Source organism: Perca flavescens, chromosome 18 (genome assembly GCF_004354835.1).
Source record: "Perca flavescens isolate YP-PL-M2 chromosome 18, PFLA_1.0, whole genome shotgun sequence".
In the NCBI taxonomy this organism is placed as follows: Eukaryota; Metazoa; Chordata; class Actinopteri; order Perciformes; family Percidae; genus Perca; species Perca flavescens.
The window spans coordinates 29,783,867-29,797,132 of record NC_041348.1 but is presented as its reverse complement, the minus strand read 5'-3'; the positions used below and the strand labels follow the sequence as shown (position 1 = coordinate 29,797,132).

The following is a 13,266-nucleotide window of genomic DNA, read 5'->3' as shown; positions in this document are numbered from 1 at the left end:
TGTGTTGTCTTATTAGCGTGTTGTCTTATTTGCACGTGTTGTCTTATTTGCACGTGTTGTCTTATTAGTGTGCGTGTTGTCTTATTTGCACGTGTTGTCTTATTTGGTAACGTAAGTTCATTAGTCCGTGTTGTCTTATTTGCACATGTTGGTTCATTTGGTAATGCATGGTCTTATTTGCCCAAGGTCTTATTAGTGCGTGGTTGTCTTATTTTGCACGCGTTGGTCTTTATTTTCGTGTTGTCTTGTTTGCTTATTAGTCTTTATCTTATTTGTTGCGTGTTGTCTTATTTGCACGTGTTGTCTTATTAGTCCGTGTTGTCTTATTGCACATGTTGTCTTATTTGCATGTTGTCTTATTTGCACGTGTTGTCTTATTAGTGCATGTTGTCTTATTTGCACGTGTTGTCTTATTTGCACGTATTTGTCTTATTAGTTGTCTTGTTGCGGTTGTCTTATTAGTGCGTGTTTGTCTTATTAGTCGCGTGTTGTCTTATTTGCACGTGTTGTCTTATTAGTGCGTGTTGTCTTATTTAGCGTGTTGTCTTATTAGCGCGTGTTGTCTTGTTATTAACGTGTTGTCTTATTTGCACGGTTGTCTTATTAGTGCGTGTGTTGTTATTTGCAACGTGTTGTCTTATTAGTGCGTGTTGTCTTATTTGCACATGTTGTCTTATTTGCGTGTTGTCTTGGTTGCACGTGTTGTCTTATTAGTGCGTTGTCTTATTTGCACGTGTTGGTCTTATCGGGTAACGTCTTGTCTTATTTGCACGCGTGTTGTCTTATTAATGCGTGTTGTCTTATTTGCGTGTTGTCTTATTAATGCGTGTTGTCTTATTTGTGCGTGTTGTCTTATTAGTGTTGCGTGTCGTGTTGTCTTATTTGCGTGTTGTCTTATTAGCACGTGTTGTCTTATTAGTGCGTGTTGTCTTGTTATTTGCGTGTTGTCTTATTAGTGCGTGTTGTCTTATTTGCACGTGTTGTCTTATTAGTGCGTGTTGTCTTATTTGTGCGTGTTGTCTTATTTGTGCGTGTTGTCTTATTAGTGCGTGTTGTCTTATTTGCACGTGTTGTCTTATTAGCGCGTGTTGTCTTATTAGTGCGTGTTGTCTTATTAGTGCGTGTTGTCTTATTTGCACGTGTTGTCTTATTAGTGTGTGTCTTATTTGCGTGTTGTCTTATTAGTGCGTGTTGTCTTATTAGTGCGTGTTGTCTTATTAGAATGTGTTGTCTTATTAGTGCGTGTTGTCTTATTAATTGTTGCACGTGTTGTCTTTATTTGCGTGTTGTCTTATTAGTGCGTGTTGTCTTATTAGTGCGTGTTGTCTTATTAGTGCGTGTTGTCTTATTTGCACGTGTTGTCTTATTTGCGCGTGTTGTCTTATTAGTGCGTGTTGTCTTTTTTGTGCGTGTTGTCTTATTAGTGCGTGTTGTCTTATTTGCAACGTGTTGTCTTATTAGTGCGTGTTGTCTTATTTGCACGTGTTGTCTTGTTAGTGCGTGTTGTCTTATTAGTGCGTGTTGTCTTATTTGCGTGTTGTCTTATTTGCGTGTTGCCTTATTTGCACGTTGTCTTATTAGTGCGTGTTGTCTTATTTGCGCGTGTTGTCTTATTTGTGCGTGTTGTCTTATTAGTGCGTGTTGTCTTATTAGTGCGTGTTGTCTTATTTGCACGTGTTGTCTTATTGCGTGTTGTCTTATTTGCACGTTGTCTTATTAGTGCGTGTTGTCTTATTAGTGCGTGTTGTCTTATTTGCGTGTTGTCTTATTTGCGTGTTGTCTTGTTGCCGTTATTTGCACGTGTTGTCTTATTAGTGTGTTGTCTTATTAGTGCGTGTTGTCTTATTTTGCGTGTTGTTGTCTTATTAGTGCGTGTTGTCTTATTAGTGCGTGTTGTCTTATTTGCACGTGTTGTCTTATTAGTGCGTGTTGTCTTATTTGCATGTGTTTGTCTTATTTGCACGTGTTGTCTTATTAGTGCATGTTGTCTTATTAGTGCATGTTGTCTTATTAAGCACGTGTTGTCTTATTAGTGCGTGTTGTCTTATTTGCACGTGTTGTCTTATTTGCAACGATGTTGTCTTATTAGTGCGTGTTGTCTTATTAGTGCGTGTTGTCTTATTAGTGCGTGTTGTCTTATTTGAATGTGTTGTCTTATTAGCGTGTTGTCTTATTAGTGCGTGTTGTCTTATTTGCGTGTTGTCTTATTAGTGCGTGTTGTCTTATTAGTGCGTGTTGTCTTATTTGCACGCAGTTGTCTTATTAGCGCCGTGTTGTCTTATTAGTGCGTGTTGTCTTATTTGCAACGTGTTGTCTTATTAGTGCGTGTTGTCTTATTTGCACGTGTTGTCTTATTTGCACGTGTTGTCTTATTAGTCCGTGTTGTCTTATTTGCACATGTTGTCTTATTTGCACGTGTTGTCTTATTTGCACGTGTTGTCTTATTAGTGCGTGTTGTCTTATTTGCACGTTGTCTTATTTGCACGTGTTGTCTTATTAGTGCGTGTTGTCTTATTTGCACGTGTTGTCTTATTTGCACGTGTTGTCTTATTAGTCCGTGTTGTCTTATTTGCACATGTTGTCTTATTTGCATAAACGTGTTGTCTTATTTGCACGTGTTGTCTTATTAGTCGTGTTGTCTTATTTGCACGTGTTGTCTTATTTGCACGTGTTGTCTTATTAGTCGTGTTGTCTTATTAGTGCGTGTTGTCTTATTAGTGCGTGTTGTCTTATTTGCCGTGTTGTCTTATTAGTGCGTGTTGTCTTATTAGTGCGTGTTGTCTTATTAGTGCGTGTTGTCTTATTTGCACGTGTTGTCTTATTTGCACGTGTTGCCTTGACTAGTGCGTGTTGTCTTATTTGCACGTGTTGTCTTATTAGTGCGTGTTGTCTTATTTGCACATGTTGTCTTATTTGCGTGTTGTCTTATTTGCACGTGTTGTCTTATTAGTGCGTCTTGTCTTATTTGCACGTGTTGTCTTATTTGCACGTGTTGTCTTATTTGCACGTGTTGTCTTATTAATGCGTGTTGTCTTATTAGTGCGTGTTGTCTTATTAGTGCGTGTTGTCTTATTAGTGCGTGTTGTCTTATTTGCACGTGTTGTCTTATTAGTGCGTGTTGTCTTATTAGTGCGTGTTGTCTTATTAGTGCGTGTTGTCTTATTTGCGTGTTGTCTTATTAGTGCGTGTTGTCTTATTAGTGCGTGTTGTCTTATTTGCACGTGTTGTCTTATTTGCACGTGTTGTCTTATTTGCACGTGTTGTCTTATTAGTGCGTGTTGTCTTATTAGTGCGTGTTGTCTTATTAGTGCGTGTTGTCTTATTTGCACGTGTTGTCTTATTTTGCATGTTGTCTTATTAGTGCGTGTTGTCTTATTAGTGCGTGTTGTCTTATTAGTGCGTGTTGTCTTATTAGTGTGTTGTCTTTATTTGCACGTGTTGTCTTATTTGCCGCGTGTTGTCTTATTAGTGCGTGTTGTCTTATTAGTGCGTGTTGTCTTATTTGCACGTGTTGTCTTATTTGCACGTGTTGTCTTATTTCCGCGTGTTGTCTTATTAGTGCGTGTTGTCTTATTTGGTAACGTGTTGTCTTATTAGTGCGTGTTGTCTTATTTGCGTGTTGTCTTATTAGTGCGTGTTGTCTTATTTGCGTGTTGTCTTATTTGCACGTGTTGTCTTAGTGCGTGTTGTCTTATTGAAAAGGTGTTTGTCTTATTTTGCGTGTTGTCTTGTTTGCACGTGTTGTCTTATTAGTGCGTGTTGTCTTGATAGTGCGTGTTGTCTTATTTGCGTGTTGTCTTATTTGCGTGTTGTCTTATTAGTGCGTGTTGTCTTATTAGTGCGTGTTGTCTTATTAGTGCGTGTTGTCTTATTTGTGCGTGTTGTCTTATTAGTGCGTGTTGTCTTATTTGCACGTGTTGTCTTATTTGTGCGTGTTGTCTTATTAGTGCGTGTTGTCTTATTAGTGCGTGTTGTCTTATTAGTGCGTGTTGTCTTATTTGCACGTGTTGTCTTATTTGCACGTGTTGTCTTATTTGCACGTGTTGTCTTATTAGTGCGTGTTGTCTTATTAGTGCGTGTTGTCTTATTAGTGCGTGTTGTCTTATTTGCACGTGTTGTCTTATTTGCACGTGTTGTCTTATTAGTGCGTGTTGTCTTATTAGTGTGTGTTGTCTTATTAGTGTGTGTTGTCTTATTTGCACGTGTTGTCTTATTTGCGCGTGTTGTCTTGTTAGTGCGTGTTGTCTTATTAGTGCGTGTTGTCTTATTTGCACGTGTTGTCTTATTTGCACGTGTTGTCTTATTTGCACGTGTTGTCTTATTAGTCTTATTAGTGTGTTGTCTTATTTGCACGTGTTGTCTTATTATGCGTGTTGTCTTATTTGCGTGTTGTCTTATTAGTGTGTGTTGTCTTATTTGCACGTGTTGTCTTATTTGCACGTTTGTCTTATTAGTGCGTGTTGTCTTATTTGCACGTGTTGTCTTATTTGCACGTGTTGTCTTATTTGCACGTGTTGTCTTATTAGTGCGTGTTGTCTTATTAGTGCGTGTTGTCTTATTTGCACGTGTTGTCTTATTAGTGTGTGTTGTCTTATTTGCACGTGTTGTCTTATTTGCACGTGTTGTCTTATTTGCACGTGTTGTCTTATTAGTGCGTGTTGTCTTATTTGCACGTGTTGTCTTATTAGTGTGTGTTGTCTTATTTGCACGTGTTGTCTTATTTGCACGTGTTGTCTTATTAGTGCGTGTTGTCTTATTTGCACGTGTTGTCTTATTTGCACGTGTTGTCTTATTAGTGCGTGTTGTCTTATTAGTGCGTGTTGTCTTATTTGCACGTGTTGACTTATTTGCACGTGTTGTCTTATTTGCACGTGTTGTCTTATTTGCACGTGTTGTCTTATTAGTGCGTGTTGTCTTATTTGCACGTGTTGTCTTATTAGTGTGTGTTGTCTTATTTGCACGTGTTGTCTTATTTGCACGTGTTGTCTTATTAGTGCGTGTTGTCTTATTTGCACGTGTTGTCTTATTAGTGCGTGTTGTCTTATTTGCACGTGTTGTCTTATTAGTGCGTGTTGTCTTATTTGCACGTGTTGTCTTATTAGTGCGTGTTGTCTTATTTGCACGTGTTGTCTTATTAGTGCGTGTTGTCTTATTTGCGTGTTGTCTTATTAGTGCGTGTTGTCTTATTTGCACGTGTTGTCTTATTAGTGCGTGTTGTCTTATTTGCACGTGTTGTCTTATTAGTGCGTGTTGTCTTATTTGGCGCGTGTTGTCTTATTTGCGTGTTGTCTTATTAGTCGTGTTGTCTTATTTGCAACGTGTTGTCTTATTAGTGCGTGTTGTCTTATTTGCACGTGTTGTCTTATTAGTGCGTGTTGTCTTATTTGCACGTGTTGTCTTATTAGTGCGTGTTGTCTTATTAGTGCGTGTTGTCTTATTTGAACGTGTTGTCTTATTAGTGCGTGTTGTCTTATTTGCACGTGTTGTCTTATTAGTGCGTGTTGTCTTATTAGTGCGTGTTGTCTTATTTGCACGTGTTGTCTTATTTGCAGGTGTTGTCTTATTAGTGAGTGTTGTCTTATTTGCACGTGTTGTCTCATTAGTGCGTGTTGTCTTATTTGCACGTGTTGTCTTATTTGCACGTGTTGTCTTATTTTGGTGTTGTCTTATTAGTGTGTGTTGTCTTATTTGCACGTGTTGTCTTATTAGTGCGTGTTGTCTTATTAGTGCGTGTTGTCTTATTTGCACGTGTTGTCTTATTTGCACGTGTTGTCTTATTAGTGCGTGTTGTCTTATTAGTGCGTGTTGTCTTATTAGTGCGTGTTGTCTTATTAGTGCGTGTTGTCTTATTTGCACGTGTTGTCTTATTAGTGCGTGTTGTCTTATTTGCACGTGTTGTCTTATTAGTGCGTGTTGTCTTATTAGTGCGTGTTGTCTTATTTGCGTGTTGTCTTATTTGCACGTGTTGTCTTATTAGTGCGTGTTGTCTTATTTGCACGTGTTGTCTTATTTGCACGTGTTGTCTTATTTGCACGTGTTGTCTTATTAGTGTGTGTTGTCTTATTTGCACGTGTTGTCTTATTAGTGCGTGTTGTCTTATTAGTGTGTGCTGTCTTATTAGTGCGTGTTGTCTTATTATTGCGTGTTGTCTTATTTGCACGTGTTGTCTTATTTGCACGTGTTGTCTTATTAGTGCGTGTTGTCTTATTTGCACGTGTTGTCTTATTAGTGCGTGTTGTCTTATTTGCACGTGTTGTCTTATTAGTGCGTGTTGTCTTATTTGCACGTGTTGTCTTGTTAGTGTGTGCTGTGGTTTATTTGCACGTGTTGTCTTATTGTTGCGTGCTGTGGCCTCTCACGGCCACCGTAGTGTGGAGTGTTGCTTAAAGGATGTACACATTGTGCCACCTATGATCTCCTATCTATTGTTTAGTTAATGTTGAGAGGATGTGGTGACTGATGACATTTCAAAGGATGTTTTTACTCAGAAACTCAAAGAGGAAGTTTCATCATCAGCTGCACTGGCCGGACACAGCAGAGCGTGCGCCCCATGTACTGAGGCTCAGTCTTTGATGCAGCGGCTGCAGGTTCCGTTCCTGTGACCCTTTGCTGCATGTCATTTACCCTCTCTCCAGGGGCGGTTACAGGATTTTATGTGGGGTGGCACAGGGGGGACCAATAATTAAGGGGGTATTTTATTATAATACAGCATAGAAAATCTCCTTGGAAATATAGAAACAACATATTCTGTTTAAAAAAAAAAAAGAAGTGACTGGTCTATGATCCAATTGAATTGTCAGATTGACAGCACTCTATAGCCCAATGGATTTCAGGCCGGTGCCACCCTGTGACCCCTTCCAGCCCCGCCCTTGCCTCTCTCTCACTTTCATGTCTTCAGCTGTCCTGAGTAATAAAGGCCTAAAATGGCCAAAAAAATCATCTTAAATATACAGTACAGGCCAAAGGTTTGGACACACCTTCTCATTCAATACGTTTTTTTATTTATTTTCATGACTATTTACATTGTAGATTCTCACTGAAGGCATCAAAACTATGAATGAACACATATGGAATTATGTACTTAACAAAAAAGTGTGAAATAACTGAAAACATGTCTTATATTTTTGATTCTTCAAAGTAGCCACCCTTTGCTTTTTTTGATAACTCTGCAAACCCTTGGTGTTCTCTCAATGAGCTTCATGAGGTAGTCACCTGAAATGGTTTTACCTTCACAGGTGTGCTTTGTCAGGGTTAATTAGTGGAATTTTTTCCCTTATTAATAAAAAAGCAAAGGGTGGCTACTTTGAAGAATCTAAAATATAAGACATGTTTTCAGTTATTTCACACTTTTTTGTTAAGTACATAATTCCATATGTGTTCATTCATAGTTTTGATGCCTTCAGTGAGAATCTACAATGTAAATATGAAAGGAAACGCATTGAATGAGAAGGTGTGTCCAAACTTTTGGCCTGTACTGTATATATATATATATATATATATATATATATATATATATATATATATATATACATATTCCTATGCTGTATGGAGTGTTGCTTAAAGGATGTATACATTCTGCCACCTATGACCTCCCACATATTGTTTAGTTAATGTTGAGAGACTGTGGTGACTGATGTCATTTCAAAAGATGTTTTTACTCAGAAACTCAAAGAGGAAGTTTCATCATCAGCTGCATCGGCCGGACACAAAAAGTCTCAGAGATCATCGGCTGTCTCCAGAGAACACACAGAGAATGGCTCGACTGGAATTAATCCTCATTTTTGTGCTTCAGTTTGAAGGTAATTGCTCCGATTTTATTTCATTATTATTTTTAATATTATTATCTTTTTACAAAATGTAAACGTTCCCTATTATCATAGCCTGAAACAATTAAACCAGCATAGGAAACAAAACTATCTTTGAGGCTCTTCTATCTCCAAATTAAATCAGTTAAATTGGTCATTTCTGTCAATAACATAACAACAGCAGGTGTTTTGAAATTAGATCATGTATTGTATAGTGGTTGGCAGGCATTATTTGTAGATATAAACAACATCCATAGCACGAGGGTATACTTCCTCTTCTGCACTGTAACCATAACAACCCTCTCCTGTCTGTCTTACAACAGCCAAATCACTTATTTACCGTATGCACTTATTTGCTTACTTGCAAAGAGTTATTGCTCTTATGCTCATATGTGTAGGCTACATAAAATATGCTCGTACAGCCAGGAGAATGTTAGCTTAGCTTAGCATAAAGACTGGCAACAGGTGAAAACAGCTAGACTGTTCAAATGGAACTAAATCCCCCTACCGCATCTCTTTCTTTTATTTATTTAATCAAACAGAAACCAAAATGTAAAACTTTTACTTAGCATGGGGTGGTGGCTTCCTGAAGTCACATTGAGGTTGCCAGGCAACCACCAATTTATTGTGGTTAACTGTATGTTTCAGCAAATAAAAATCTTTGAAAATAAAAATTGTCAAAACATTTACTGTATTCAGATAATTGAATGTATAAATTGTCACTAACAACAAAAGTTTTCCTTTTCTGTCCATCAGGTATCAGTGGGAGAACCCTTTCTCTATAAGAGACCTGGACAAGAAGCTGTTCTGTCCTGTACCACTGAATCATTCTCCCCCCCAACATGCTCCAACGTTACATGGTATTACAACAGAGATCAAACTGAGACTCTCGCTGAGGTCAGGAACGGAAATGTTAGACAGAACTCAGCCCGAGCTGCCAGGCTGAGTGTGAACACTGACTGCTCTTTGGTCATGAACAACATCACTGCTGAGGATGCTGGTCGATACACCTGTCGGCAGGGGGAAGAAACTGATGAAGTTACAGTTCTAAGTGTTCTGACAAGTGAGTATCATTTCCATAAAAACCCAAAAGGAAATTCTACTTTTGGGAGATGCTTTTTTGGGGACAAAATGTGTGCCGAGCTCAGCCTCATTCCAGCTGAACACCCTTTTCCTGTCACTTGTTGAAATGCCACTGAAAGGCTTTGTTTCCATTTGGTTCAGTCCACCTTCACACTTTTTATTAACTCAGTAAAACAAGGAATAGAAACATAGAAAAGAAACTGGTCCAGATCTTGTAGTAAAGTCGCTGACTGTAAGATGAAACATGTTTATGCTGAGTCAGCAGTTATCAGGGGAGGCTGTGACTCAGGAGCTATGTGTGAATGGGGACTGTAGTGTGTAAAGTGTTTTAAGTGTTTAAAAAGAGACTAGAAAAGCGGTATATAAATAAATGCAATCCATTTACCGTCACTTGTTTTCTCTCAGTCTCTCCATCTCCACCAGACGCTGATCCAAAGAGGGACGGTGACGTCACATTACAGTGCTCTCTGTTTAGATTCAACCATCCTCGGCTAGAGAACAGAATCCGCTGGGTGGATGAGACAGGAGCTGAGCTGCTTGGTGAAGGCAGGTGCAGTTTCCTCCAAAAGACGGTCTGTGTCTCTCGTCTGACTGTGAAGCGTCAGAGTGGCCACAACAGGAAGTACACCTGCCAGGTTGTTGATGAGCAGAAGAATGTAAAGATAGAGGCTGACTACACACCTGACTTCATAGGAGAGATGACACATAATCAGACAGAAACATCTAACCCAGGTAAGAAAATATTCAGCCGACCAGACACAAAGCTTCAGAGACAAAGTGTCATGTTTAACAAATTCTAACATTGTGGTTTTCATGTTCTTGGATTAAAAGTTAAGTTTATTTTATTTCAAAAAGGGACGGTGTATATTAATGAACATTTTGAAAAATGTAAATATACAGGATTATAGCCAAAGCCTAATTTCCATCCTTGTTCCCAGTTGATGGTCCCTATAAGTTAAGTTAAATAAATACAACAAATCAGAGTAAAACATCACAATAAAAAATGACATTAGTAGCCTATTTGTTTGGCAGTTGAGTTCAAGTATCATCAATCTTTGTGCAGCATCACTTACTGCACCTTAAATTATTGTTCTTATTTATGAACTGATGTGTGTTGAACTGATCCCACAGGTGTGTCTCCTCTGAGCTGCGTCATGTGGTCTGTGCGTGTTGCCGGACTGATCCTCATGGTTGTCATCACCGTTCTTGTCATCAGAAACAAATGTGAGAACAAATTCTGATCATAATTTGGTAGAAGTGTAAATATAAAGTCATACATTCAGAATCTTAATGCTATTTTTTTTATTATTAATTTCCCAGGGAACACAAAACCACTTGAAAATGACAACAATGTGAGTTAAAAACTGAACTTTTTGACGTGAGTCTGTTGTTTCTACTGTGACTCAGAGGCTGCAGTCTCTCTGCTTCGTTCCCTTGAAACAGTTTTTCAGGATCTCATGTGTGCTGTTGTATTTCACAGGTGAATGATGGCGCCGACGTCCAGTATGAAAACGTGGAAGCACGTCCTGCTGCTGCTCGACCGCAGTGATCGACAACTTCAGATCATCAGAAAGTCAAATCCCATCAGTCATTGGACACATGTGATCAAAGCTTTCAGTTTAAATGATTGCTTTATATTTAGGATGCAAATAGCTCACTCTTTGTACGCCTCAAGTACTGCAAAGTATAACCAGTGGTGGAAGAAGTATTCAGATCATTAACTTACGTAAAAGTACTAATACCACACTGTAAAAATACTCTGTTACAAGTAACTGTCCTGCATTGAAAATGTTACTGAAGTAAAAGGTTATAAGTAGAATCAGGAAAATGTACTTAATGTATGAAAAGTACTCAAATACTCCCATTTTAGAAACTGGAAACAATCCAAAGTTCTGTCAATCAACTAAGTGTTTAACCTGCTAATCATTTCAGCTGGACTTGTAGGTCTATAAATTGTTGGGTAGTTTAATTTATGACAAAACATTTTATTTTATAAACTACATGTGTTTTGTGTGCAAAAATCTTATTTTGTAAAGTACCTAAAGCTGTCAGATGAATGTAGTGGAGTAAAAAGTACAATATTTCTCTCTGAAATGTAGCGGAGTAGCAGTAGACAGTGGCATTATAATGAAAGACTCAAGTAGAGTACAAGTACCTTTGTACTTAAGTACAGAACTTGAGTAAATGTACTTGGTTACATTCCACCACTGCGTATATCTGTGCAAACAGCGAGCGGATGTTGTGTAGCTTCAGATTGTTTTGTAAAAGTCACTCACATCGACAGACGTACAGAGACATTTGACAAACTTTACACTTCTGCAAATCTTTTAAAGCCTCATGTAGCTAATAGTTTTGATTTGATTGCACATTTACTGTATAGGTAATTCTCAAGGCTCTGATCAACCCTGTTTCCAGCAGCAGCAGACAGGCAGTCAGAGATGGCAAAAGTACTCACTTCTTGTACTCAAGTAGAAGTACAGATACTTGTGTTAAAAAATACTCTGGTAAAAGTAGAAGTACTGATTTAACTTCTTTACTCAAGTAAAAGTAACAAAGTACAGGCTTGGAAATTTACTTAAAGTATAAAAGTAAAAGTAGCCTTGCGAATGACAACCATTTTTTATGCAAAGCTACCTGGACCACACAAATGTTACTAGAGTGCAAGCTGAGAAACTTCAGTGGACATGGAAAAAAGGCTCTTTATGCCATTGCCTACATTCTAAATGGATGTCTGCCAAGGCCTAAAACATCACATATATGATTATTGTGACAGAGACTGGGACTCCAGGTTAATAAGATTCTGACTGAGTAACAAGATATGAATTCAGTTGTGATTCTGTGAGAATTCACAGATCCAGTTTCTCCTTTTTTAATCTTCCCCTTAACATTTAAAGGAATCTACATGTATGTGTGTGTGCTCAAATATGGCTTAGGAAAGAAAATAAAGGATTAAATATGAATTACTAAACAGACATTAATTAAGAAGTTCCCCATACTTTATTCGCCAGGAGTCATTCTTGATGCCTAAACATCTCTCTCAGATAAGGCCGAGGATGATTGGGAATGTCTTGCTGCTTGTCTGCTGAATCTCTGGGATCTCTCATGTCACCATCCATACTACTAGTGCTAACGTTACCACCATCATGCTGCAATGATTTGCGAAAATTAATGCCGCCGAATCTGTCGAGTCGTCTTGTAGTGGTGCGTCAAGTATATTATCAATTAGATTGAATTCGGTATTGATGACGCAAAAAATAATAACAGTAACTCCAGTGAAATTATTTGAAACTTGTTAATGAGGACTAGATTAGGACTGGATTTAAAGCTGACCATTCTGAACCATTTGCCCCAGGTGTGTCTGTTAAAACATGGATGGACACAACTTCTCTCTTTTGATGCTTTAATAAGATCAAGCAATGTGCAACCTAGCTAACAGGTGAAGAACACAAACAACTAAATCACTAGCTAACTTAATTTAAGTTTGCAAGAACTATAGACCAATACAACAACAGGCTTAAATTAACTGACAACATAAGTTATACGACTTACAGTTCTCAAGGACGCACACACACGATCTAACTGATTATCCTCCGGACAGATTGTGTCTTTTTCTTTTCTCTCATTTTTTTCTCCGTGGGCCCGGCTCACAATGCGAGGGCGCGGTGTCCGCTTATTTTCCGACATGCACTCACAATCACTCCTGATAGACGACCTGTTGTACAAAACTAAAGTAACGAGCACATTTTCTAAAATGTAAGGAGTAGAAAGTACCGATATTCGTGTTAAAATGTAAGGAGTAAAAGTAAAAAGTCGCCACAAAAATAAATAGTAAAGTAAAAATATCTGAAAAATCTACTTAAGTACAGTAACGAAGTATTTGTACTTTGTTACTTCCATCTCTGGATACAGTCAGAGACTAGCAGGTGGACATAGCATTTAGCAGCTAGTGGGAGTATTTAGCAGCTAGCTAGAGCATTTAGCAGCTAATGGGAGCATTTAGAAGCTAGCTGGAGCATTTAGCAGCTACAAGGTTCAATACTTTTCTCAGGAGTTGGTAGAGACCAAAAACAGAGCTAAGAGAACAGTGAATGTTGAAATTACATTCATCATGTGGACACAACTTGAATGAAATGGTCTATTGGATGTGTAATACAGAAGGCAACATTTGCTTTTTAAGATATACAGGTATATATGCTTTGATAATATGTCAGATGTATTTTTCAGCTTGTTGGAGAGTTTTATTTCTGCCTCAAAGAAACCAAATAAATGAATTCATCAATCTTTACATGATTTTGAATGATTGTACTGCCGTCGATTTCTGTTGGACTAAACACGTTCTTTCATCAATCATTCATTTTAAATTTTTTCTCATATAAAT

At 38.1% G+C, this 13,266-nt stretch overlaps 1 protein-coding gene and 1 long non-coding RNA gene across 2 annotated transcripts in view; both read left to right on the top strand.

Annotated features, from left to right (window-relative positions):
* Nucleotides 1–9,688, top strand: part of LOC114572882 (uncharacterized) — an 11,018-nt gene extending 1,330 nt beyond the window's left edge. The window contains exons 3-4 of the mRNA XM_028604661.1: nucleotides 8,562–8,868; nucleotides 9,294–9,688. Coding sequence (XP_028460462.1) covers nucleotides 8,562–8,868; nucleotides 9,294–9,688 — 702 coding nt within the window. The remainder of the gene's footprint in view (nucleotides 1–8,561; nucleotides 8,869–9,293) is intronic.
* Nucleotides 9,689–10,027: 339 nt separating this feature from the next.
* LOC114572773 (uncharacterized) lies at nucleotides 10,028–10,556 on the top strand. Its single transcript, XR_003694826.1, has 3 exons — nucleotides 10,028–10,112; nucleotides 10,209–10,240; nucleotides 10,369–10,556. It is a non-coding gene; the product is annotated as an uncharacterized LOC114572773 (long non-coding RNA).
* The last annotated feature ends 2,710 nt before the right edge of the window (nucleotides 10,557–13,266 follow it).